At 60.8% G+C, this 25,800-nt stretch overlaps 8 protein-coding genes across 8 annotated transcripts; 4 read left to right on the plus strand and 4 right to left on the minus strand.

Moving 5' to 3' along the window:
* Positions 1–75: 75 nt before the first annotated feature.
* VTJ83DRAFT_5044 (uncharacterized protein) lies at positions 76–1,499 on the minus strand (the record flags this gene model as incomplete). Its single annotated transcript, XM_071011601.1, has 3 exons — positions 76–604; positions 675–1,333; positions 1,440–1,499. The coding sequence occupies 3 exons, from the start codon at positions 1,497–1,499 to the stop codon at positions 76–78; spliced, it is 1,248 nt and encodes a 415-aa protein (XP_070866494.1).
* A 1,840-nt stretch (positions 1,500–3,339) lies between these two features.
* Positions 3,340–4,579, plus strand: VTJ83DRAFT_5045 (uncharacterized protein; the record flags this gene model as incomplete). Its single annotated transcript, XM_071011602.1, has 5 exons — positions 3,340–3,352; positions 3,439–3,694; positions 3,735–3,922; positions 3,982–4,139; positions 4,214–4,579. The coding sequence occupies 5 exons, from the start codon at positions 3,340–3,342 to the stop codon at positions 4,577–4,579; spliced, it is 981 nt and encodes a 326-aa protein (XP_070866495.1).
* A 3,998-nt stretch (positions 4,580–8,577) lies between these two features.
* On the plus strand, positions 8,578–12,230 carry VTJ83DRAFT_5046 (uncharacterized protein; the record flags this gene model as incomplete). Its single annotated transcript, XM_071011603.1, has 2 exons — positions 8,578–9,276; positions 9,375–12,230. 2 exons carry the CDS (start codon positions 8,578–8,580, stop codon positions 12,228–12,230), a joined length of 3,555 nt encoding a protein of 1,184 aa, XP_070866496.1.
* A 2,048-nt stretch (positions 12,231–14,278) lies between these two features.
* VTJ83DRAFT_5047 (uncharacterized protein) lies at positions 14,279–15,913 on the minus strand (the record flags this gene model as incomplete). The annotated part of the gene is made up of 3 exons (XM_071011604.1): positions 14,279–14,487; positions 14,584–15,027; positions 15,151–15,913. The coding sequence occupies 3 exons, from the start codon at positions 15,911–15,913 to the stop codon at positions 14,279–14,281; spliced, it is 1,416 nt and encodes a 471-aa protein (XP_070866497.1).
* Positions 15,914–17,317: 1,404 nt separating this feature from the next.
* On the plus strand, positions 17,318–19,248 carry VTJ83DRAFT_5048 (uncharacterized protein; the record flags this gene model as incomplete). Its single annotated transcript, XM_071011605.1, has 3 exons — positions 17,318–18,507; positions 18,572–18,705; positions 18,764–19,248. The coding sequence occupies 3 exons, from the start codon at positions 17,318–17,320 to the stop codon at positions 19,246–19,248; spliced, it is 1,809 nt and encodes a 602-aa protein (XP_070866498.1).
* Positions 19,249–19,890: 642 nt separating this feature from the next.
* On the plus strand, positions 19,891–20,628 carry VTJ83DRAFT_5049 (uncharacterized protein; the record flags this gene model as incomplete). Its single annotated transcript, XM_071011606.1, has 3 exons — positions 19,891–19,922; positions 20,008–20,077; positions 20,299–20,628. The coding sequence occupies 3 exons, from the start codon at positions 19,891–19,893 to the stop codon at positions 20,626–20,628; spliced, it is 432 nt and encodes a 143-aa protein (XP_070866499.1).
* A 1,144-nt stretch (positions 20,629–21,772) lies between these two features.
* Positions 21,773–23,649, minus strand: VTJ83DRAFT_5050 (uncharacterized protein; the record flags this gene model as incomplete). Its single annotated transcript, XM_071011608.1, has 2 exons — positions 21,773–22,929; positions 22,986–23,649. The coding sequence occupies 2 exons, from the start codon at positions 23,647–23,649 to the stop codon at positions 21,773–21,775; spliced, it is 1,821 nt and encodes a 606-aa protein (XP_070866500.1).
* An 892-nt stretch (positions 23,650–24,541) lies between these two features.
* On the minus strand, positions 24,542–25,687 carry VTJ83DRAFT_5051 (uncharacterized protein; the record flags this gene model as incomplete). Its single annotated transcript, XM_071011609.1, has 3 exons — positions 24,542–24,844; positions 24,940–25,572; positions 25,658–25,687. The coding sequence occupies 3 exons, from the start codon at positions 25,685–25,687 to the stop codon at positions 24,542–24,544; spliced, it is 966 nt and encodes a 321-aa protein (XP_070866501.1).
* Positions 25,688–25,800: the final 113 nt, after the last annotated feature.

The raw sequence follows: 25,800 nt of genomic DNA on the forward strand, positions 1-25,800 counted from the left end.
CCGAGGGAACAAAAAATGTACAAGAAGGGGGGTGCCAACAGCAGGCTGTGCGGATCGATGAATTGGACGTTTCTCCTAGTCTTCTTCCTCGACCTCTTCGTACCCGTCGCTGGAGACCTTGGACTGGTCGGTAGGAGTAGCATCGACGGTGCTCACCCGGCGCGAGTGAATCACCGCCGGCTCGGCGTAGGGCCGCGCGCCGCGACGGCCAAAGAAGTCCTCGGTGCGGATGCCGCGCACATCGTCCGGGTTCACGGTGGACATGGCCTGGCCCGACGCGCGGTGCTGGCGGATGTACTCACGCATGGGCACCATGGCGGCGTCGCGGCACGCCTCCTTGATGTCACTGCCCGACATGCCCGCCGTGATGCGCGCTATGTACTCGAGGTTGAACTCGGGGTCGCGCTTCGTGTTGCCGAGCACAAGCTGGAGGATGCGACGCCGCTGCTCCAGGTCGGGAAGCGGCACGGGGAACTTCTTGGGCATGCGCCGCAGGATCGCCTCGTCTATGTCGTTGATCCGGTTGGTCGCGCCCAGCACCACGATGCGGTTCGGCACGCCCGCCGCGTTGGTCGACGTGAGGCCGTCCCAGAGCGTCATGAACCTGTTGACAGGGCGGGTTAGGTACCTGCTCTGCCGCGCATGAGCTGGGGAGGGGGAGGGGGTTAACCTACTCGGCCTTGACCATGCCGCTCGCCTCATGCTCGCCGCTCCTGCGCGTGCCCAGCACGGCATCAATCTCATCGATAAAAATAATGGACGGCTGCAGCTTCTGGGCCAGCGAAAAGACGGCGCGCACCAGCTTGTTGGAGTCGCCATACCACTTCTCCGTCAGCGTCGAGATGTGCAGGTTGATAAAGGACGCGCCGCTCTCGTGAGCCACGGCCTTGGCGAGCATGGTCTTGCCGCATCCGGGAGGGCCGTAAAGCAGCACACCCGAGGGCGCCGCCAGCAGCGCCCCGCCGTGCCGGTACAGGTGCGGCATGGTCAGCGGGTAGATGATGGACTCCTTGAGCTCCTCAATGATATCCTCGAGCCCGCCAATGTCGTCAAAGCCCACGGGTATGTCCTCGGGCGCCACCACCTCGAGCGCCACCTGGTTCTCGTACTCGTTGAGCACCAGGTCTTCCATCCGCAGCCGCGACCCGTCGCTGCCCTCGTCGTCGCCGCCAAAGCCGCCCTCATCGCCGTTCTGGAGGCGTCGCCTCCGTATCCTCTGGAGATTGGCCTTGGCTTTGAGCTGCGCCTGCTCGTGCTTCTCGCGGTCCGGATCGACTAGCTTGGCGATGTACGGCGCCACGATCTCCCGAAAGATAAAAAAGATTGATACGGTCTTGGAACCGAGACGTGTTAGCGGGGGGGTGGGGGCGAGTTCTTGGATGCATTGCGTTCCAAAAGGATGGACATCGAGGGGAGGGGGGGGGAGGGAGAGAACATACCCCGACGGCGAGGGCCAGGCCCGAGACGAGCTCCCTCGCTGCCCTCTTTTGGTCGCTCATCTTGGGTTTGTCGGTGTTGTACGACGCTGCGCGACGGCAGTCGGTACGTCAAGTGAAAGAAGAGGTTCGATGTGAGACGAGGAAAGGGCAGCTCCTCGCTTGGGGATGTGTGGCCTCGTAGGCGGCAGAAAGATAATGGGGAGGTTGGACTGCCACAGCCGCACGGCGGTGTTTGGGAGAGCGATGGGACGACTGACGACGCATCAACGGAGGCGTGCGCTTGCGCCGAGGATGCAGTCAAGCGCCGGGAAGCGTGCCACGCATGTGGTTCGCCCCACCGAGGCAAAGTGGGTCCTGCAAGCCAGCATGGACGCATTACGGTATTTTACAATACACACTCCATCCTGACCTCGATGAGCGAACGGCGACGAGAACTGGAGGGATGGATGGATCTGGATCTGGAACACCATGGCTTGAGATGCTGCATTAGGATTCAAGCCTTCGTGGGTTGGAATAGTTGTTTCCCATGACACAGCGTAGATTCGTTCCATCTTGATGCTTTTGCTTACGGCGTCCATTCCAGAACTTGAAGAATCACGTTACAACTGCATTGATGTTTCACATGCTTCAGGAACGGTAAAGTTCGGTGATCCCTGGAAAAAGAACACCCAACCGAATCACCAAGTTCTGGCTGGCACATTTAACCCTGAATCATCTCCAGCCAATCTAGGCACACTAGCCCCAACCTACCCCAACTGGAACCCAAACCCCAAGTCTCAGCTGGATAACCCTAAAGTTACCACTGTCCTCACTTCAACCCCAAGTCGCACCCCCCTCTTCAATACGTGGTTTCACTAGCAGATACACAGCATCGACCCTCTTCCCCCAATGATCAAATGAGGGAAATGGCATGTCCAAGACACGCAAAGCTCCCGATGGGGTCGGCAGGATAAGTCGTTTGTACGCAGTCCAGGGCAAAACAACAAGCAATAATGAGAACTGGTAAGTGTCTTAAGGGCCGACCAACCAGGTCGGTCAACTCGGGGAGCTGAACTTCCCGGTGACAAACCCGAGGTGAGCAGAGACTACACTACAGTATATATTCCGGGCTGGTAGTGCAACGCCAATTTGACTGCGCGGTAGACACATCAGCAGCACACTAGGGACCTACTGTGTATGTAGTAGGGTAAGATATTAAGCTTAGGTACCTAGAGTGTTGCCGTTTTCAGACGGCTTCTACGCGTATGATTGGCGGGCGCCAATCGTCAACTGCAACCTCATGGTCCTGGCCGGCCTCGACCTGGGAGGGATCTTGGCTGCCCCGCCTCTTAACCTCGACTTGTGGGCACCTCGGGGCATCAACACCTCCGTCACGGCTATGGCGCACATTCATCAACCATCCTCCGTCAGTCAAGTTGAAAGTGCTAAGTGATTATATTTTTATATTTCCCGCTTTGCCATCCCGCGCAATGCGTCAACACAACCCAAACCAAGGCACATGATGCCTTTGGTTGGTCGCGGCCCCAACACGTTCACGCAGAGGCGAGCGTGGTGTATCGTTGCTCGCAGTGTTAACCGAGATCAAGTCACGAATCAGCAATTCAACTCAGGAGGGACCATGTCTGTATGCGAGAGAGTGGTTGTCGAAGATGGCACATCAAACAGTGGATCGGTTTTTGTCTGTTGACGCTTCTGGATGGTGCCGCCGTTCTCGTTGTGCGCATATCATTGCGAAAGGGACGAGGCAGAGCCGCCTCCGAGACTTCATTCCGGAACTCCCTGTTCCATACTACCAGGCCCCGGGCGCCGGTGTGCCGTCCTTCCGCACCTCTTTTGACACGGCTTTCAAGGGGTGGCAGCTTAGCGGCGACGGTTTTGTAACAGCGTAGGATTCAGGGGCATGGTGTGCCGACGTATGTGAGTGATGGGGAGGAGGCGGATGGGTATCTGCTGGACGGTGCAAATCTTGTGCCGATGCTGGGGGATGACAGGAAGACAGTGGTTCGCGAGGAGGTGAGCAGCCCTGAGGGGCTGGTCTTCAGGGTGGTGGTTTACCAGCCCGGTGTGGACTCGGGCGCGATGCGAGTGGAGAGGTGGACGCGGCAGGGCAGCGGTGATGGGGATGGAGATGATGTGCACTGGCGTGATGTCAGCGCTGACAACGCCACAAGCATCTACGGCCGTGATGACTCGTCGCTCATCGCAGATGGCTCCGGGGTCAAGCGCCGCATCGCGGTGTGGCGGCTGAGCCAGTCGTAGGATGGCCGGGGCAACGCCGTGGAATACGTGTACAAGCCCGAGGACGGCGCCGGGCTCGGCGATGACGGAGAGCTGCTTCCCGCCTGGGAGCGCAACCGAGCCTTGGAGGCTCGGTGTCGCCAAATATGCCTCAACCGCATACTGTACGGGAATCGTACACCCTGCTGCGATCTGGACTTCCGGAAAGCTACAGGAACGGCGTGGCTGGGACCGAATGATTGGATGTTTGAGATAGTGCTTGACTACGGCGAACACGACGCAGCGAACTCCGCGGCGACGGAAGTAAAACCATGGCCTGTGCGTCAGGACGCCTTCTCACAGAGCAACTTGGGCTTTGAGGTGCAAACCTGGCGCCTGTGCTACCGTTTCCTCATGATTCATCACTTCCCCCAAGAGACAAGCTGGGCTGAGGACGGACCTGGTGGCGGCCTCGAGCATGCAGTATGATAGCTCGCCACGAGGAACCTTCCTTGTCGAGTAATTACGCCATCGCCCGCCAATATGCCGTGTATGAGCCACGCAGCATGGAGGCCGGAGCGTTGCGGCACAAGAATGAGCCGCTGCCGTCTTGGACTTTTGAATACACGAGGTCGCACATGCTAAGAAGGTCCTACAATGGGTTCGGCAGTTCGACGCAAATCACGAGTGAATCGTCGGCCGAGTACTTCCTCCGCGACCAGCGTGCGGGCACGCCATGGACAACCCATCCGCCCTTTTCCGTAGAATATGTTTCTCGCGTGGTCCGCAGAGACGCCATCGCTGGCCGCGAGTCCCAACCCAACTACTCTTACCATTTAGTAGATGGTACGATCCCCGCACCACCAAGACTGGATGATCCAAGGGCTTCGGTTTCCCAAACACGAGCAGCTGCTAGATGTTGAGGGCGTGGGGAGGTTCGATTTTGCGAGTCTCCCGGTCGCAAAGGAGAATCATGCACCGGCCACGGGTCACTCCTGCTAGCGACCTCTTGATGGAGGACGGCTACATTCCACTAGAGAACGATGACCTGTCATGGGCTTCGTCGCCTCGCATTCTATCTTCCAAGTTTGGGAGTCCAGCGGACGAACTGGCTGCGGTGCGTCGGTCTTTCTGCTCTCCTCACATGAGCATCGATCCATTGAGGCAAGAAACCGACTCTCACCCTCGACGCAAACTTCCTCCTCGCTAAGCGCCTGGAGAACGCCCTGGGTGGTACGGTTGATTTTGAGAACGACCACCAATGCCCACAGCCTGTCACCCTGAAAAACCAGAACAGCATCCGTCGGGCCATGTCGCTGAGCACGCTCGTGGGAACCACAGTCACTGCGTGCCTTGGGAAAGACGAGAACTCCTTGGGGAACGCCTGCAGCCGTCTGGTCTATGCGCTCAACAGGTAATATAAGGAGAAGGATCTCCCCGCCGTCATTGTGTCCATCTTACGCGATTGGTCGTTCCGTAAGGTTTAGGAGCCAAATCTACGCATTAACATCACCTACCTCGACGGCTAAGGCACACCCGTTCAGGGATTGCAGCTTCACGACCCCGAGTCTAAGAGCCAAGGGTGGATTGTGCCCGGCATGGCGGCGATTGATTCTTCAGGCCAAACCATCCGATCGTACAGACCTTCTTGACACCAACATCTGGCTTCACTCCATCAGTGCCATCACCATACCCGGGGAAGCCTATTTCTATGACGCACTCCGTCATCATGCCGGGAGCCTCATGGCAGACGGCGTCTGAAACAAGATCATGCATACGCCATGAACTATAACAGACTACGACTTCGGCAGCATGGATCACTGCATTTATCTGAGCATGACCAAGATATTGGCTTTTTCTTTGCGCGCATGCCGCCCGAGCGGTACCTATCGGCTTGGGCCGAACTATACAGGCTTTACCCATGTCGGACCATGAGCGCACTGCTGCGACGCAGTCCACCATCTGCTTTGGGGCAGCGACCACAACACATCTCGGCTCGTGCGGCATTCCAATCTGCAGCGAGGATGTTGAGCCAGGCTAAGCCGATGTGCGATCGCGGATGCTCAAGTGCGACGTGGCCGGCCACAAGGTCTGTGAGTAGGACGCGCTGGGCAGTCTTATTGAGAGCGCCGTCCAAGATCTGCTTGGCCGGCATGTACTCGTATCTTCCATGCATACCGGCACCAACGCCACGTTTAGGGATATCTTCAGCGCTGTGACCTGCGTCTGGAACAGCCGCGGAGTCTGTTAGCGATACTGGTACGACCAGCTGCGTCGCCAGGTTGCGAAGCTGTTTGTCTAGAGGCCGGGAGCCGAACGGTGAGAGATTGTCGCCCGAGTAGAATACGGTGAGTTGGCGCCTGCCGGAGAAGCCGCCCGCGGAAACCCGCGCTGCCAGATATGATGTGTCTGCGATCAGGCAGGTCTGCATGTCAACTCTCACTTTGATCTACGCGGCCGTGGTGTCGGAACACGATGCTTCCTCGCGGACGAGTACAAGCCTGTCCTCGACTGGATCGTGAGACCGGACAAAATGCCATCCAGGCTCAGCCCCTACCCCTTTACGCAGGCTGCGCGGTTCAACAACTTCGGCGAGGCCGTCTTCTCGACCGACGCCAAAGAAAAACACAACAACTCGCGCATTCTCTCGTGGGGGCCACGTCGTGCGCGTGCATTTCCGGCACGCCGAGGCCGTCGATGATGAGGATGATAGAAGCAAGAGGCAAAGGCAAGGACTACCTCATGAAGGCGACGTTCCACGTCGACGTTCCACGTCGACGTTCTTCCCTGAGACCCGCTCCTATGGCAACGGCGTGCATGCTGAGTACACGTACCACCCATTGTCACGGCGGCTTGTACGTCAGCGAAAGATCGACGGCAGCGGCGCAGTGCTGCAAGATCTCACACGCACGTACGACGCTGTCGGGCGTCGAGTGCACACGTGCGTCGCGGCACCTCAAACCCAATATTTCCGCAGCTGCCACATCGAGGCGGCATGGGAATGCTGACACAACGACGGGGGCCAGCTTGTCGAGGCGTGGGATCGCGGCCAGCTTCCTGGGACGACAGACAACGGGGGGGACGAAAACGACATAAGGAATCGCGAGGTCAGTCTCGAGCCTCACGATGCCATGACCGGGTTGGAACCGGTAAAAGGAGAGGTCGACACAACCCACTTTACCGGTACCGCGAGACGTTTGAGCACGATCTTGGGGGCAACCGAACGTCCATGACGCATGCGGCACCGGAGGAGCGGTTCGTTTCCGGGTGGACGAGGCGATGCCACTATGACGACGATGGCGCTCGCCCGGGTGATGGAGCGAGGGCGCAGAAGACGTTATCGCGTTGGTGGAGCCGTCGTTGTTGCACCCGGGGAGCCCTCCTCGACCGGTATCAAGCCGGGCCTGGGCTGTAACTAAATATTACGAAGTTTCCCACCGCATGTCATGTGTGTGCTGTGGTATCTAACTCAGTAGCCATCATCACCAAGTAATCAAGGTCACATCGAGGGCGGGTTCGCTGCAGGGCACCTGGAGGATGACCGCCATTGGACCGAGACAGCCCGAGAGAGGGCGAGGGGGCGAGAGGGCGAGAACATTGAGATGCAGGTCGTGGTCGCTGCGAGCCGAGAGCTCGTTCTGGTGCATTCGTTTTCGTCATTTTGTCGAGTCTTGCGACAGCCAGCCACACATGCACACGCGTCGTGGAGCAGCACACTCAAACCAGACGTCTGAACGGGATGCTTTGTATACATGCTACACAGTAGAACCTCAGGCCCTCGGGGAGAGTTGCCTGTCGGCCGTACAGAGACTGATGTAATAACATTGCGTTGGATGGCCATGTCCCATCCAGGTGCTTGCTTGCATACGGAGTGTTTCAGACTGACCAAGGCAGAGAGAGAGAGAGAGAGAATGTGTGTACTGTGTGTGTGTGTGTGTGTGTGTGTGTGTGTGTGTGTGTGTGTGTGTGTGTGTGTGTGTGTGTGTGTGTGTGAGCGAGTGAGATGTTTCCAGCTGCTGAGCCGTAGAGAAACGTGACCGAAACGTTGGATGCAGCCAGACGAGACGAAACCTACCTTACCTTACCACTCACTGTAAGCTGCCTGCCTAGGTACGGTACCATCCAGTATAGTATGTTTGGATGGAAATGAAACGAAACGATCCTTCCCTGTTGGACTCTGCCTCTTGCCCGCCTCAGGTCCCGCGCTCAGGTCCCGCCTGCCTCCTTCCATGGAATCCCATCGTTATCGCTTGCCCAGCATGCCCGGCGAGGGCGAGAAGCTGCAGCGTCCGTACCTGCCGCTAGCCTGTTTCGTCGCGACACGGCGTCCCCACGCTGTCCAGCCACCCGTCACTGCAAGACCAGCGCCAGCAAATCACGTTGGCCCGTTTCAAAATGCGGGCCCAGCTTGGTCCTGGAAGCCCCCCTCGTGCTCCATGGGCAATGGGCAATTTGGTGAATTTGGTGGGGGCTGCAGACCGTCTGGCCTGTCCTGATCCGAGCTGCCCACTCTCTCCAAAAAAGCTTGGTATCTTACGGCGCCAACTTCCCGTCTTCGACCTTGAGCCGACCTGTTGGACCGACTGCACCGTCACCCGTCACCCGAGCGCTGTTTTCCTGGCCTCGCTCCCCGTCGAAGTCGGACGGGTGCCCACGCTCGCTTTGCATCCGGGGACGCCCCCAATGACCTGCTTAGCGCCCTAGGACCAAAGGAAGAAGGGATCGAAAAACAACAAAAAAATCCTGCTTGAGGCGGCCCATGAACAGCAGCGTTTCACCGACGCACCACCGCTTCGCACCTCGCTCGCTTGGCCCGTTCCGACCTCGACGACACAACCACCACCCATAGACGCAAAGACGGCGATCGAGGCCGCATTGTGCCACCCCAACGCCAGATCCCGAGGCGACCGCCCTTGCTGGGATGAGGAGCCATTCGTTGGGGTCGTCACAAGACGATGCTCCTCCCCATTCTCCCTCCGCCAACGCTGTCCATGTCAACTCGTCCTCCGCTCGCTTCCCCACGACCGAGTCGCGATCTTCGGCCCACCCCTCCAGCATAGCCGTCGACCGCCGCCGCAGCGCCGACGCCCGGCCGTCCCTCACCCTCAACCGTCGATCCGGAAGCATCAATTGGCGCTCGCCCACCGACTCTCGCTCTTTCGGGAATGGCAGCTCAGTAGAGAAGCGCTCGCCGCCACCGCCGCCGCCGCCGCCGTCGTCGTCGTCGTCGTCGTCGTCGTCGTCGTCACCCCCCAAACGCCCTGCCTCCGCTTCCTCTTCGTCCCTGGGACTCGCCCTGACCGGCAGCGCCATGGACCCGGCCACCAGAGACATGGCCGGCAAGGGGCCCGAGACGAGGTCGCTCGCCCGCCGCCCGCCCTGGAGGAGCCCTTGGGCCATCAGCTTCGCCGTCCTCATCGCATCCATCGTCGGCGTCCTGTCCCTCCTGACCGTCGTCCAATCCGCCGCCACGCGCCAGCTCGACCCCAAAGGCTGCCGCATGTCGTACATGCGCCCGTCGTACGCCAAGCTCACCGAGTTCGATACGGAGCACACGCGCCTCGCGAGCAAGTACTCGTTATATCTCTACCGCGAGCAAGGGGTGGATCATGATGCAAAGGTGGGATGGCACGAACACTCCTCTCGCTCCTCTTCCTTTCTCCTGGTGCACAACAAGCCGCCCAATGCGCGCTGGCTAACTCGCCCCTCCACCACCAGGTTCGCGGAGTCCCCGTCCTCTTCATCCCCGGCAACGCAGGGAGCTACAAGCAGGTCCGCCCCATCGCTGCAGAGGCCGCCAACTACTTCCACGACGTCCTGCAGCACGACGAAGCCGTCCGGGCCGCCGGCGTCCGCAATCTGGATTTCTTCACGGTCGATTTTAACGAGGACATTACGGCCTTCCACGGCCAGACCCTGCTCGACCAGGCCGAGTACCTCAACGAAGCCGTCCGCTACATCCTCTCGCTCTACCTCGACCCGCGCATCTCGGACCGCGACCCCGACCTCCCCGATCCCACCTCGGTCATCGTCCTGGGCCATTCCATGGGCGGTGTCGTCGCCCGCGCCATGTTGATCATGCCCAACTACCAGGCCAACTCGATCAACACCATCATCACCATGTCGGCGCCGCACGCCCGCCCTCCGGTCTCCTTCGACGGCCAGATCGTCCAGACCTACAAGGACATCAACGACTACTGGCGCCGCGCCTACTCGCAGCAGTGGGCCAACAACAACCCCCTCTGGCACGTCACCCTGGTCTCCATCGCCGGCGGCGGCCTCGACACGGTCGTCCCCTCCGACTACGCAAGCGTCGAGTCGTTGGTCCCGGACACCCACGGCTTCACCGTCTTCACCACCAGCATCCCGCACGTATGGACGAGCATGGACCACCAAGCCATCCTGTGGTGCGACCAGTTCCGCAAGGTCATCGCCCAGGCTCTCTACGACGTCATTGACGTCCACAGGGCCTCCCAGACCAAGCCCCGCGCCGAGCGCATGCGCGTCTTCAAGAAGTGGTTCCTGACCGGCATGGAATTGCTCGCCGAGAAGGCGGCCCCGCACGCCGACCCAACCACCCTGCTGACGGTCGACGACAATTCGGACTCCATCATTGCCGAGGGCGAGCGCCTGGTCCTGAGGGGCCTCGGCGCCGCCGCCACGCTTCGCGCCCACCTCGTGCCCATCCCGCCCTCCGATTCCCCGGAAAGAATGCGCTTCACCCTTCTGACGGACGCCCGGCTTGACAGGCCTGGCGAAAACGGGAAGCTCGAGGTGCTCTTTTGCAGCGTGATCCCCTCGCAGCCGAGCCAGTCCTGGGCCGCTTTCGTCAGCCAGATCGACCTGTCCAAGGGCAAGGACTCGGCCAGCACCACCCGCCTGGCCTGCCGAAATGCCGCGCCGGACGTGGTGCCGCTGCCCGCCTCCACATCATCGACCCGGTTCCCCTTTTACGTTGACGGCGAGAAGGCGATTGCGCCGTTTTCCTATCTCGAGTATGGCGTCGACGACATTTCCGAGCACCAGTTCGTCGCCATCATCGAGAAAGCCACCGCCCCGACGCACGGCTTCGTGGTCGCCGAGTTCTCCGACCATGACCAGTCACGCCAAACTCGCCACGCCAGCCTCACCCGCCTTCTCACCTTCGGCCTCAGCCTTCGCCTGCCGGCCGACCGGCCCATGGTCACCGAGGTCCGAGTACCTTCGCTGCAGTCGAGCCTGCTGGCCTACAACCTCCGCGTGACGGCCCAAGCTTGTGACGGCCACGGGCGTGAGCTCTTCGCGCCGCTTGTGCGTCAGTACCTCAGCGAGCCGTACGAGTCCAAGTACTTTGTCAACGTGCGGGAAGCCGCCGTGAGCCTGCACGGCGTCGCGCCCTACGTTCCCCCGCCGCTCGCCGGACGATCGGACCACGGCGGCTTGAGCTTCCAGTTCTGGACGGACCCAACCTGCCGTGCCAGCCTCGATATCGACCTGACCGTCGACCTCCTGGGCAGCCTCGGCAAGCTCTACATCCGCTACCGCACCGTCTTCGCCGCCTTCCCCATCTTTATCGTGGCGCTGGTGCTGCGCGAGCAGTTCCGCGTCTACGACGCAACCGGGAGCTTCAGCACCTTCGCCGAGAGCTTGGATCTCTGCCTCAAGAAGCCCATCCCCCTGATGCTGGCCTCGCTCATGCTCCTGACCCTTACCACCTCGACCAAGGCTCCGGCTCCGACCCACGCCAACTTTTGGCACTGGGGCAACGGCACGCTTCCCGCCATCGACTTCCACCAGAACGACCTGCTCATCGGAACCCCGGATCCCCTCTTCCTGTTCCTCATTCCCCTGATCGGCATCGTCTGCGTCGGCGTATGCACCGTGGTCCACTACCTCGCCCTCGCCCTGACCCACCTCATCGGCGCGATCGCCAGCCTCGTGTCGTTCCGTCCCGCCTGGGTCCGCAACGAGGATCGGAGAAAAGCCGCACTCGCGACCCCGTTCCCCAACCCCTCCCCCCGGCGCAGGATGATCACGACGGCGGTGCTGCTCCTCCTCGTCTCCACGGTGGTGCCTTACCAGTTTGCCTATTTGGTGGCGTGCTTGGTGCAGCTGTTCACCACCGTGCGGGCCCATCGTGTCGCCTCGGAGCTGCGGTCCACCGCCCACTGCAACTTTTATAACTATGCCCACTCCATCTTCATCCTCATGCTCTGGATCCTCCCCATCAACCTGCCCACCTTCGTCGTCTGGGTCCACAACCTCGCCGTCCACTGGCTGACCCCGTTCACCTCGCACCACAACGTCCTCTCCGTCATGCCCTTCGTCCTGCTCGTTGAGACCCTGACGACCGGCAAGGTGATCCCTCGGCTGACCAGCCCCCTGAGGCACGTCACCAGCTTGCTTATCTTCTCCATCGCCATCTACGCCGCCGTCTACGGCGTCTCGTACGCCTACACGCTGCACTATCTCGTGAACCTCCTCGCCATGTGGCTGACCATCGTCCACTCTACGACGGACTCATGGTCGCTCGCCGGCCTGAGCCAGCTGTACGCGGGAGATGGAGGCAATAGGAAACGAGGGAAAGAGCCTTGAGGACGGCAGATGCCCGGTGTTCTGCTCTTCCTCCTCGGCGCATCCCGCGCAGCCTGATGACGACCAACGACGACGACGACGACGACGACGCAGCGACGACCATTGTTTTTGTATCACCTTGCTTTTTTGTCTTCCATTCCCTGTTCCGCAACGACTTTCATAACCCCCCTCCTCATCAATCTCTCTCACCCCGGCCCGGCGCAGTCCTCCTCGACCTATTTTCCTTCTCCTTGCCGCACCGCCGGCCATGCACATACATACGCTACATACCCTTGCGTGACCAACTCGTGCGTCTCGCTTCTTCGCCACATATATAGCACGATGGTCTGCCGCGCCCCGTCGTGGCCATGGATCTCTCGCTCACCCGCCGGAACTCCAGAGCCCGGACAGCTTCCGGTTTCGATTCGACATTCTATATACCCCTTGTTTCTTCTTCTTCCCAGACATGGGGCCGCGGTTTCTTCCTTCTTCGATACATTTTGAGCTTTCAGATGATACGTTTCACTCACCCTGGTATCCCGACGGTGACACACCTTTCCCCCCGAAACCATTACCACCATCACCATCCATAGCGACCCATATAAGACGCCGTCGTCGATTCCAGCGGGTTATTATTTTTGGTTCTCCTTTCGCGGACCTCCTAAGTGCAGCATGGCGCGACTCAACATGCATGCATTGCATTTTGCATCAGCGAGAGCGACATTGTTCTCCACCAGCAGCTCGACCATGGACATGCTGCACCACGTGTGAGGCGAGCGAGCGAGAGGATCGCGTTGCGTCTTGTTACATGCTCCTCTTGAGCCCCATTCTCATTCTTCTTATTCTTTTTTTTTTCATATATCGCCCTTTCCGCTTCTTCTTTTTCTTGGGATATCCCCCATGCTTTGTCACGACACGGCGTGGTGTCAGTGTCTGGGGACATGGCAGCGTCTGGAGTGTTGTGGCGCGGCGTCAAGTGGCTGGTTGGATAAGCTTAATGGAACATTTTCTGTTTGGAGTAGATGGTCGGGTAGGGCTCGCGAGCTAGATGAGCGGATGGAGTGGATGGTATGAGCGGTCTGGTCCGGGATGGCTATGGTGTATTGAAGGAGGAGCAGGAGGGACATGAGCCCCTCTTTTTCCTTCTCGCACGCACACATACATACACGTGAATCCCTTCCCTCTCTCTGTCTATTTTGTCTATCAAAGACGAGATGGGGTACGCTGGGTTGGATGAGAGAAACTTGTGGAGGCTCCTTGGAACAACGGCCTGGCGGAAGCGGCGGAGGCGGAGGCGGAGGCGGAGAGGAGGCGAGAGGCGGTTTACCTGGCTGGATGCATCTGTCTACACCCTGAGTAATGTCTAGAGTTATTGTTTTATTGGGTTTCTCAACCTTGGCCGTCTGTCTCCCTGGATTTGGTGAGCTGCTAGTGGTAGGTTCCCTGAAGTTGGTTTGGCAGGGATGAGCGAGCAGGCTTTTATTTTGTAGACCGTTCCCCTGGGTACATGGACTATCCCCATGGATGGACGTAATGCGGACAGAGATGGGTGAGGGAGGCCTCGGAAAAGGATCTCTGTATATAGCATGCATACACACTGAAAATAGAACGATGTGTGGAACGTGTGTGATGTGTTTCGGGGGGGGAGGGGGGGGGGGGGGGGCTCGGAAGACAAGCCTTGCATGACCATCGATGGGTACACAATGCAGCTTTACTCTGCAGGAGACATTCCGAACGAAACGATACAAGAAAACGAGCATCCGAGGGAAGCAAGCGCCCGAGATGAAGATGATGAAGATGCAATGACCGTTCTCCATCCGCAGAGATGCCTAGAGTGCGCCTAACCCGAAAGTTTGTTCTACCTTAGACACGAATCCGACCAAAAACCCTCGGTACACCATCCATGGATGCAAGACCAACGCCCCCCATGAACCCGGGAGATGCAGTAAAGTAAGCAAGACGCCCCCCCCCCCCCCCCCCCCCCCCCAATTCAATTCGTACAGCCGAGGCGGAGAGAGACCCATGCCCTTGTTTTGCTTTCCTCTTTCAAGGCCAACAACGACACAGGTTCAGCCCTCCGCCGTCTCGTTCAACGCCTTCAGCACGCGAGCATAAAACTTGCCGGCCTGGGACTGGGGGAAGGTGATCTCGTCGACCAGGTAGCCCGGCAAGATGGCGATGAGGGCACGGTCGCGGCTGGGGTCGAGCTGCGGCGTGTATTGGCAGTGGGCCTCGCCGTCTTCGGGGTTGGTGTCGATGGTGAGCTTGAAGTGGAGGGCTGCAAAGCAAGGTACGCCGTTAGCCATCCGTGACAAGGCACAAACAGGAAAAAAAAAAAGGAGAGGAAGAGGGGAAGGAAAGGAAAGGAACATACTCCCGTTGCGACCCGTCTGGAGACAGTCGAACGTGTCCTCCCCGGCGTCCTGCTTGACCCCGCGCACGATGAGGCCGGTGAGGTCGCTGTACAGGTCCTCCTTCTTCTTGTGGGCGGCGAGCGCCGCGTCCGAGGCGGCGCTGGCGTGGGCGGCCGCGAGGCGGGCCGCGGCCGTCGAGCCCTTGATGGCGCTGCCGGGCACCTTGGCCGCCGCGGCCGTCGCCGCGGCCTCGCCGCTCCGCGCGGCGGCGAGCTTGAGGTTGAGCGACTTGATCTCCGACTTGGACTCGCCGAGCGAGGCCGTCAGGTCCGAGACCTTGTTTTGCAGGGCGTTGGTCAGCGACTCGCTCTGCTCGAGCTGCTTGCGCAGGCGGGAGGCCTCCTTGGAGGCTTCTTTTTGCGCGGCGAGCTCGGCCCTGAGGGCCGCGATGAGCTGGTCGGCCGCTAGATGGGGTCAGCGGAGGGTTCAACCAAGGGAAACGAAACGGGCAAGCACCGGAAGGATGGATGCAGGAATGCATGCATGTGGGGGAGGGGGGAAGGACAAGAGAAAAAAAAACCCCATACCCTTGGATTTCTCTTCCGATTGCTTCCTGAGCTTATCAAAGTTGCGCTCGGCCTCCTTGACGGCGATCTCCTTGAGGTCGCGGTACTTGTGCTCGAGCGCCTCGTACTTTTGCGTCAGCTCGCCGAGCCGGCGGCGCAGCTCGGGCCCGGCCTTGTCGGGCGACGCGACGGGCATCGGGAGCTTGGACACGCCGCGCGGCGTTGGAGCGGCGTCCCGGGCGGGCTTTTGACGCGCCGGGCTCTGCGCGGCCGGCAGCTCCGCGAGGTCGTCGCGCTCGTCCACCTCCTCCTCTTTCTCGTCCCCCTCGTCCTCCTCGGCGTCGGTCTGCGTGGCATCCTGCTGGTGGGTTTCTGAAATATCGGACGGCTCCTCGGCCGGCGCTTCGGCCTCGGCCTTCTTGGCTCCTTTCCGGCCGCGTTTGGGGCTGGCGGGGGCTTCTTTGGCTGGGGCCGCGACCTTCTTGGGCCGGCCACGCGCCTTTTTCTTTGCCGGCGGGGATGTTGGCTCCTCCTTGGTGGCAGGGGCCTCCGTCATGGCGGTGTCCTCTTCCTCCTCCTCCGCCTCCGCAGCAACGACCGCGGCGGCTGCTTTGCGACCCTTGCCGCGTCCGGCGGCCGGAGCCGCCTTCTTCGCCGCGGCGGCTTCCTCGGCGGCGGCCAGCAATCGGTCATCAGCGCGAATCTTTGAGGCTGGCGCCTTTGCGGCCGGCTTGGCGACGCGATTCGTGGGCGGACGGCCCGGTTTTGACTTCTTGGGTGGCATTGTGCGTGCTGTCGTTGTTGTTGTTGTTGTTGTTGTTGTGGCGGTGGTGGTGGTTGCGGCTGTGGAGCTTGGAACCTTCGCGTTTCCCGGCCCGCTTTTGCTTGCCCTGTGGCTTCCGGCTCCAATCCCGTCGTCGGAGTCGGAATCCACCAATTGCAGCAACTGAGACCGAGCTTTGGCCTTGGACATGGAAGTTGGTGGCTTGTGCAGGGAAGAGGCAATGTTTGTGCTTTTGGGAGGGTTGAAGTCGCGGCGCGCGTCTGCGGTGGAGCTGGTTAGCGCGTCTTGACGCTCGTTGGGTGGTGGCGCCTTATCGATAACAACTGACGTCGTGGGTGTCGTGGGTGTCGAGGGTGTCGCGCAGGGGATGTCGGTGGGTCTTGGCATTGCGTAAAATACAACCCGCTATTACGCCACAATGCCGTGTGTTTGTCTCTGGACGCCATCGACTTCTCATGTGCAACCCAACCAGGCTTTGATGCTTTGGGGGGTCATCCATCTGGCCCAAGTGCGTACCGGTCACCGCTGGTTTGTTCGAATCCGACGGCGCAGTGCATGCAGAGAGGATGATGCGAACATGACCCTCCCTTGGCCCCCTTTTGGGGTGTTGCAACGCACGTGACGTCCAGCCGGTTGGCGAACCGTGTTGGCAAGCCGTCAGTACTAGGTAGCTAACTAGTACATATAGTACAGTACGCTGAACGTCATGGCCAACCTGACCGACGGGACTCCCGTCTGGCATCTGAACAAAACCCGCGGGCCTATTTCCATGCAACGCGAGGTCAGCAGGGGCAGTCCCGAGGGCCGGAGGGTTCCAGGGGCATGGAAGCGCTGCTACCCGGCCAAGCTCATGCCAAGACGGGCTTCCGCGGTGGAGACGTAGCGATGGACCTGACGGGCGTGATGGACGTACGCTGTATGTAATTACTGTGTAAAGTGAGGAACAGCAGTGGGGCAGGGGTTTCACATTTGGCGTCCATCCATCCGCGCTTCAGGGCATTGTGTAAGGTCACCTGGAAGTTTAAGTGAACTGGTTACCGCCCGCCCCAGACGCCGCCTGTTCCTCCATCGTCTTTCCCTTGTCAGGCCTAACCTTACCTATCGTCCTCCGTCAACACACCTCCCTCCTCCAACATGAAGCCATCTCCGCACAACATCTAGCGCCTAAAGCCTCTATTCCATCCCCCGCACCGCTTCCCCTCCCCCTTCCCCCTTCCCCCCGCCCCGCGGTGCTGCGACCTCGGTCGCAATCACAAACGCTCTCTCTCTCTCCAACCCCCCCCCTCCCCCGGCGGGATGCCTGCATACGGCTGAGCCATCTCATCTCTCACTCCTAGTCTAGACTCTTCCAGCACCTCTCCCATCACCACCCACCCCTCCCGTCCCGTTGGACCATCCGTCGCCATGAGGGACGCTCAGCTACACCGCGCTCGCCTCGTGTCGAGCGTGGCCGCCACCCTCATCTCTCTGGCCTGCGGCACCAACTATGTCTACTCGGCCTGGGCCCCTCAGTTCGCCGATCGCCTGCACCTGTCGGCCACCGAGATCAACCTGATCGGCCTCGCCGGCAACATGGGCATGTATTCGGCCGGCATCCCCGTCGGCCTCTTCGTCGACAACCGCGGGCCCCGGCCTGCCGTTCTCGGCGGCGCCCTGTGCCTCGGCATCGGCTACGTCCCGTTCCGCGCCGCCTACGAGACCGCCTCGGGCTCCGTGCCCATCCTGTGCTTCTTCGCCTTCCTCACCGGCCTCGGCGGCTGCATGGGCTTTGCCGCCGCCGTCAAGACCTCCGCCCTGAACTGGCCGCACCACCGCGGCACCGCCACCGCGTTCCCCTTGGCCGCCTTCGGCCTTAGCGCCTTCTTCTTCTCCTTGGTCGGCGGCGTCCTGTTCCCCGGCAACACGAGCGCCTTCCTCTCCTTGCTCGCCGGCGGCACCTTCGCCATAATCTTCACGGGCTTCTTCTTCCTCAAGGTCTACCCGCACACCCACTCTGCCTCCTACCAGAGCGTCCCCACCGGGAGCAGCGATGCGAACCCCTCGCAATCCCGCCTGCGCCGCCGCACCCTCTCCCGCTCCGGGGCCAAGGCCGCCCAAGCCGCCCAGCGCGTGGTCGTCAGGCGCCCCCTCGAGCCAGAACCTGGTACGTCGCCCACCACCTATACGACCCCCGTCGTCCCCGGCGCCTCCGCCTCCTCTTCCTCCGCCGCCGCCGCCGCCGCCGCCACCGCCGCCACCGCCGGGTCGTCTCAGGGCTCCGTGGATCCCTCGGATCCGCACCCCGTGGAGCCTCTGGACCCCTCGGCGCAGCAGCAGCACGACAACTCCGACGTCGAGGCCGCCCTGCCCAGCAAGGCATCCGACGTTGCGCCTCACGAGACCGAGCCCGATGAGACATCGTCTCTCATGTCCCGGTCGTCGTCATGCTCATCCTCGTCTTCGCTGGCCGGCGACGTGTTACTCGCGGACAGTGTTGACCTGGATCGGTCTCATCGCATAGATATCCGCGGCTGGCGCCTGCTCAAGAACAGCGAGTTCTGGCTGCTCTGGTCCATCCTGGGCATCTTGGCTGGTATTGGCCTGATGACCATCAAGTACGTTGCCTCCCGCATAACCATTAAGGGGGGGGGGGATCCTTTTGCTGACGGTCCCGCCCAGCAATATCGGCCAGAACGTCAAGGCCCTCTGGACGCTCTTTGACCCCTCAAAAGACGAGGCGTTCCTCGTCTACCGGCAGCAGCTCCACGTCTCCATCCTCTCCATTGCGAGCTTCTGCGGCCGGCTTCTGAGCGGTAAGCTTTCCTTCCCTGCAAGACTCTCCCTCTCCCATCCGTGGCTCACGCATTCAAGGCGTCGGATCCGACTTTCTCGTCAAGGTGGCGCATGCGAACCGGGCCTGGTGCCTCGTTCTCGCCTGCGTCATCTTCTCGATTGCCCAACTCTTCGCCGTTCAGGTCACCAACCCCAACTTCCTGGGGTTCGTCTCGGGCCTGTCGGGTCTTGGTTACGGCTTCCTGTTTGGCGTCTTCCCGTCCATCACGGCCGAGTCGTTTGGCATTCACGGCCTTAGCCAGAACTGGGGCGCCATGACCCTGGCCCCGGCCATCTCGGGCAACGTCTTCAACCTGCTGTACGGCGCCGTCTTTGACAGCCACACCGTCGTCGGCGAGGACGGCAAGCGTCATTGCCCTGTTGGCATTGCTTGCTACCGGGACGCTTACTTGATGACGCTTGTTGCCTGCGGCGTGGGCATTGCGGTGACGCTGTTCACGATCCAGTATCAGTACCGCCAGCGCCTGAAAGGCAACGAGGGCAAGGGTGCTGCGGAGGATTAGAAATCCCTCGGGAACCCTTTTGGGGGGAGGAAGCACCCCATCTCTGCCCAAAAGAAGTGAATGAGAAGCAGGGATTTCTTGATGAGGCCGGATGGACGGATGAGACAGGTCCGGAGCTGAGAGGACCACACAAGCATGATGATATCCATTCGCATCGTCTGGTTGGTGTATCAAAGCCTTAGACAAAGGGAGTTGGTTGATTGGCTGGAGGGTGGACGGCGTTGGGAGGAGGTTTGTTGCGACTCACGACATGTTCATTGGCGTTGGGAGTATGCCTCCGAGGGTCATCCAGGATGGTAGGATCATAGCCAGAGGCAGCGAGCATTTGAAGCGATACCACCGTTCATGTAGCACAGGAGCCGAGCCATCAGCCCAAATGTTTCTAAGGTTCTTGATGGACGTTGGGCGTTTCCCAATCGCGTCTTGCCTTGCCTTGCTTGCCAACCGTGAACCTTGATGGCTGACGGCGGAAGCGCCAGTGCGCAACCCTAACCCTGAATATGCATTGGGAGCTCTCCCCTTTCAACCCCGGACCTTCCCCTGTCGTCCTCCGTCCAGCCAACAACAACATCACGACAGCAACCCCAGCGCCGCGTCGCATCCAGACCTTCCGCGGGCAGCCCGCGCGTCGCCGCCGTCGCCATGTTGTCGTTCATTTTGATACAGAACCGCCAGTGAGTTTTTCTTTTATTTTTATCTTTTTCGATCTTTCTCCGCAGGCTTTCTCCTGATGCTAACCCAAATTTCCCCCTTTCGCAGAGGCAAGACCCGCCTGGCCAAGTGGTACGTCCCGTACAGCGACGAGGAAAAGGTTAAGCTCAAGGGCGAGGTATGTCCTTTACGCTCCCTCTTTTTTTTTTTTCCTTTTTCAAACATATTCTCCCTCCCTCTCTGTCTACCTATCTATCTATGACCTCGCCCATACGCCGCCCAACCCCCAAGCACAGCGACTCGATCGACCGATACAATCTATATACCCTCCCCCCCCCCCCCCCCCCCGGGCCCCCCTCGAGGCTAACACGGGCTTCTCCCCCCTCTCCCTCCGCGCAGGTCCACCGCCTCGTCGCCCCGCGCGACCAAAAATACCAGTCCAACTTTGTCGAGTTTCGCAACCACAAGGTCGTCTACCGGCGGTACGCGGGGCTCTTCTTTTGCGCGTGCGTCGACACCAACGACAACGAGCTCGCCTACCTCGAGGCCATCCACTTCTTCGTCGAGGTGCTCGACGCCTTCTTCGGCAACGTGTGCGAGCTCGACCTCGTCTTCAACTTTTACAAGGTCTATGCCATCCTCGACGAGGTGTTCCTCGCCGGGGAGGTCGAGGAGACGAGCAAGCAGGTCGTGCTGACGCGGCTGGAGCATCTGGATAAGCTGGAGTGAGCGAGCGAGCGAGCGAGCGAGCGAGCGAGGGGGGTGGTAAAAAAGAAGCAGGGGTGGTTGGTAGGGCGAACGGCCGACCGCACGATCGATCCAACGGACCCTTTGCCCCGCTGGCCGCCGGCCCGTTCTCCGAACGCTCCCCTCGAGCCCATGGCTCGCCCGGACGACAGATGACGAAACGTCGTTTGAAAGAGAGAGAGGAAAACAAAAAAGGGGGCGCCCGGAAGCAGCCTCTCTTGCCAAAGAACAGCGCCAAGCGGGAGGAGCGCTCTCAAGGGATCCAGACTCCTGTCGGGGGCCTTTTGTGCTTTCATTCGTCCAGCAGCTCTTGAGCATCGCACGGCTGCCGCGGTCAAGCATGAACGGTCATGGCGTCGCCAGAACGCGGCCCTTTCGGAAATGAGTGAGCAGGTGAGGAGGAGGCATGCAACAGCTCCGACGCCGCCAAGGTGGTGATCTATCTCACTCGGCCACGGGTTTGAACATACAGGACCGGGACCTTGCGGGTGGATGGGATCAAGAGACCATCATCAGCCTGGCCATCTAGAGGGGGCTGGTATGCAAAACCATGGCGAGTTCAAGATGGCGGACATCACATTCGACAAGAGACCTTCTCAGAAGAACTTGTAATACTAATATTTTTGCAATGCCCGATCATGGCATCAAGAGCCTTGTAGGGGGATCCTTGGTGAAAAGGGAGCCCGTGTCGATGCCTCTTGTTTCCTCTTCTCGCAAACCAAGATGGACAGGAAAAAAAAAGTACCAGAAATGAAGTGCCCAGCGCTGTGAAAGCCGGCGATATTGGGAGGACAAGATTTTCCTACGTGCGCGTTCCCGGCATCTCATCCAGACTTCAATAAGACGTAGAGTGAGACGCGCAAAGCGGCCACTACGCCGCCCTCTGTGGCCGTCGTCGCCACAGCCTTGCGCCCGTCAGATAGTGTCGATATATGCCGACCGTCCGAAGCCCTCCGGCCTCGTAGATTCTGTCCTCCGTGCCTCTATCATCCCGCCGCAAGCCTGGGCGACGTTTCCGGCTGCCGGGGCAAGATGACGGCGGCGGCGGCGCCTCAAGCCGTCCGGAAGGCGGCATCCGTCCCTTGTGGAGTTCAAGCTCGGCTCGGATCCGTCTCGCGGCGCTTCTTCATCCGATTCGCTTCGGCCCCTCCATCCCCATGATTTCATGAACTGGAGCTGCAAAGAAGCCGGGTTTGCCCTGGCCCCAAACCGGGCCATCGATCTCCGGCGGGCCGGTCTGGCCGGCCGAGCTTGAGTGCTCGCGCGGCAGAACGCCCTGAGCGTCGGGGCCCTGGGAGACAAGAGCGCAAACAACGGCGTTCCAGACTTTGATCATCTCCGGATCGTCATCGTCTCCGAGGTCGACATGGTCAGAGTTCTCGGCGGTGGCTCCTGGGTTTGCCGTTGGCCCCTGCAGGCCTGGCTCGGCAGCCTCGGCCTGCTCTGCACCGCTGAGAGCCGTCGACGGCGTCTCTGCCACCCCGCGAGGCCAGCGGATGAAATCGACTGCACAGCACCGCCTTCGCACGACCGTCTTCTTGTTGACCCAGAGAGGCGACTGGTTCTTGAACAGCTGGAGCAGCGCCGGTGTCGGGGCGCGGACACACTCAACGCCCTCGGCGACGAGCAGGAGGTCCGTCTTGCCGCTCTCCTCCAGAATCATGCCGAGAACTTCAGCTTCCCATCGCTGCTGCTGTTCAGCGCCACAAGTGCTGGCATGGTCCACGTCCAGGAGGGATGTGTTCTCGCTTTCGTTTCCAAGGTCCATCCTCTCAACCGACCGCGAGCCGAAGCGTGACGGGGTGGAAGAGCGACGTTGGCTGGCGACGGACGAGCCGCCAGACGCGTTGTCACTACGCTCGTCTTCACACGACAGGCGCCCTTCTCGCGCATCCGTCGAGGCTCTGAGATGCCCAGTCGTGCTGGGCCATGGATGCTTTGGCTTTGCCCTCCTGGGAGAAGGCGACCGTGTGGCCTTTCGTTTCGGTCTCTTGTCCTCGATCGAAAGCCGAGCCAGCCAGTCCGCCGGGCGATACCGGTCCCAACCGTCATGATCCAACGGTTTGCCAACGCCGGCCCGTGAGCGCTTGCTGCGGCGAGCCGCCTCCCCTGAGGCGGCCCGGCGCCGTCGAAGGTAACCGATGGATTTCGGATCCGGGTTCCTGGGACAAAAGCGCACGAAATGATCGCCGGTCTTGCGACAGCAAGGGCACTTATACCCCTTGGATGGCTTCAGGTCGAACTTGGGGTTGATGTTTGTCGGGCAATCGTAAACGCCGTGGCCTTTCAAAGAATCAGCTCCGTAGATGGAGGTGTCGTGTTCGAGCATCGATTCTTACCTGCTTGGCCACAACGGCCACACTTCTTTGGAGTCATGGCGAGGGCTGCGGCCCGGGCCATGCTCTTCGAAAACGTCTTCACGGGCCCGACCGGCTCCATGTTGGAGCCCGTCGGGAACGTACGATCAGCAGGCAACCGGCTCTCTTGGGCGGTGTCCGAAGTGAGGCCCATGCCTCCGCTGCCGCTGGCCTCGACATTCTCGATTCCGATATCCATGGGCTCTCCGGCGGATGTTTGGCTTGACGCATCGTTGTCCTCGGCGGGCACGGGATCCGAATCTGGCTTTCGACGCCCCGACACCGCGTCGATGAGCTTCTGAAGCGCTGCCTCGGCAATCATGAGGCGCCTAGAGCTGGCAGGATCAGCGACGGCCTGCTTCCTCCGCCAGCAGCGGAACGTGTCCAACAGGAGATGGTCGTCGTGGGACTGGGCCTTGGCCACCCAGTACCATGCTGCGATCTCGGCCGCGAAGGCGGTCTCCTGAGAGACGTCCATGGCCATGAGGCGCTCGTGCAACAGCCTGACATGGAACGGCAGGCCTGTCTTGTCAAGGTTCAGCGGCAGTTTCTTTGCGGCCGGGTTCGTGACTTGGTCCAGCGTGCCTCCGTCGCGGCCCTGGAAACCCAGGACCTCACCGTCCTGCTGGTTCCCGGCGAGATGCATCCCGGGCCGTTCTAGAGCCACACGCAGCCGATCTGTCCCGCCGCCTCTTAAGACGAGACAGGAAGGGTTCAGAACGCACTCGAGAGAAAAAGAAAGAAGACGAAAAACAAGAGAATCAAGCGATTGAAGTGGGGGAAAATCGTCGACCTTGAAGTTCCGCTTGGCTTCTCGATCGGAAGCGCCCTGTGACGTCAAGACACACCGAGACTTGTCACTGGCTCTTGATGTTGTCAAGGGGGATGGGTTGGCTTGTATGTTAGGGAAGATGATAGAGGAGATGATGAAGCGCGCTGAGGCGACGGACGATCTTGGTTTCGTATAAAGTCCAAGAAAGAAGGGTGCGAGGAAGGAAACGAGCCAGAGAGAACGACAAAAGAATGGCCATGGAAGGAAGTGAAGTAGGTACGACAGCGGCTCTGTCTCTCGGAAGAGGAAAATGCCTTTTTCCTCAGGTATGGCGATGTGCTGTGTAGTAAAAAAGTACGTGTGCCGAGATAGATTCAACGACACGGGGCTTTGACAGTCCAACGGGGGAGAGAGCCCAAGGCTTGGAGGTGTGTCCGTTGCATGCGATAGTTCGCCTCGGCCGGCCTTGTCCGAGAGTGCCTCTTTGACATGATGCAGGTGGTTGCAAAGGGCTTTGGCGCTCTTGAAAGGCCAACAAACCTGGTGCGTGCCGGGTGACCTTGAAGCTCAGGTACACGGGCCATTCCTTTGATGGAAGCAGGAAACCCATGGATTGGAGACGGTGAAGGGACCAGAAGCAAACGAAACCCCAAAGCACAACCAACGCCGGGCCCAGGCTCAGGCCCTATCAGAACCCAACTCCGATAAAAACAACAACAACAAGGCAGTGAGAGCGCCACAATCCAACACCCATCAGCCCTGCCTGCTACCTCTTCAGCGCGGCAAACCTCTTGGCCAGCTCGTCCACGTCCGGAATCCCATCGGCTATGCTCCCGCCCTTCTTCTCGGCCGGCTTCTTCCCCGCCGCCGCCGGCCTCTTGGTCGGCGTCAGCTCCACCTTGTTCAGCGTGACCTTGGGGTGTATGTTTTCCGTGGTGGGCCGCGGCGGGTTGACGTGCAACGGGCTCGTCGGCTTGAAGCTCTTGGGCGGCGTCGCCTTGCTGAGCTCTTCCCTCGCCCCCGCTTCGTCGTCATCCCCCAGCAGGTTCCCCGCCAGGCTCTTCTTCATCTGCCCGCCGCCCCGTTCCCCGCCCCGTCCCCGTCCCCGTCCCCGTCAAACTCGGGCGGCCCCTCATCGTCATAGCCCTCGCCGTCGTCCCCGACCAACGTCGTCGCCGCCTCGGCCGCCGCCGCCGCCGCCGCCGCCTCGGCCTCGGCCTGGAGCCGTCCGGGGGGCCAGTCGACGCCGTACGCCTTGGCGATCTCCTCCAGGTACCCCTGGACGAGCTCCGGCTTGGGCGGCGCGACGCTCAGCTTCTTGAGCACGCGCGGGCTGACCTTGGCGTCGCGGTTCTCGGCCGCGCGCAGGACGTACTCCTTGCCGAACCGCTCGGCGAGCAGCGCGCGCACCTGGCCCAGCTCCTTGATCTCGGTGCGCGGCGCCGCGTAGATGATGCTGTGCACCGCCTCCTCGAGCCCCGGGTCGCACGCCTGCCCGTCGGCGGCGGACGCGGCGGGAGGAGGAGACGCGGAGGCGGGAGGGGGCGGCGCGGCGCCGGGGGCCAGCAGCCCCGCCCGCGCCAGCAGCAGCTCGCAGTACAGCTCGAGGATCTCGTGCAGCTCGGTGATGATGTCGGAGCGGATGATGTTCTCGACGCGGATGCGGGCCGAGTCGGTCTTGCCCTGCTCGAGCAGCTGGGCCATGGCGCGGCGCTGCGTCTTGGCCAGGGCCTCGTCGCGCTTCTGCACCATGCGCAGGCGCGCGATGGAGAGCTTGAGCTGGACCTTGATCCGGGGCTATGCGGGGGGGAAGGGGGCCTTGTATGAGCTTGGGTCGCCTGGCACGTTTGTCTTGGGTGGCGCGCAAGGGCGGCGGACTTACAACGAGCGTTGAAGATGGCGGCGGCGGCATCTTGGCTGCGGAACGAGTCGAGACGATGGCCGCTGTCAGTTGGTTTCCCGGGGCGATGACTGGGCTGAGATCCAAGCCGGTGGAAAAGGCTCCTGGATTTCTCTTGTCAACAA

Source organism: Remersonia thermophila, chromosome 4, assembly GCF_042764415.1.
Source record: "Remersonia thermophila strain ATCC 22073 chromosome 4, whole genome shotgun sequence".
Taxonomy (NCBI): Eukaryota; Fungi; Ascomycota; class Sordariomycetes; order Sordariales; family Chaetomiaceae; genus Remersonia; species Remersonia thermophila.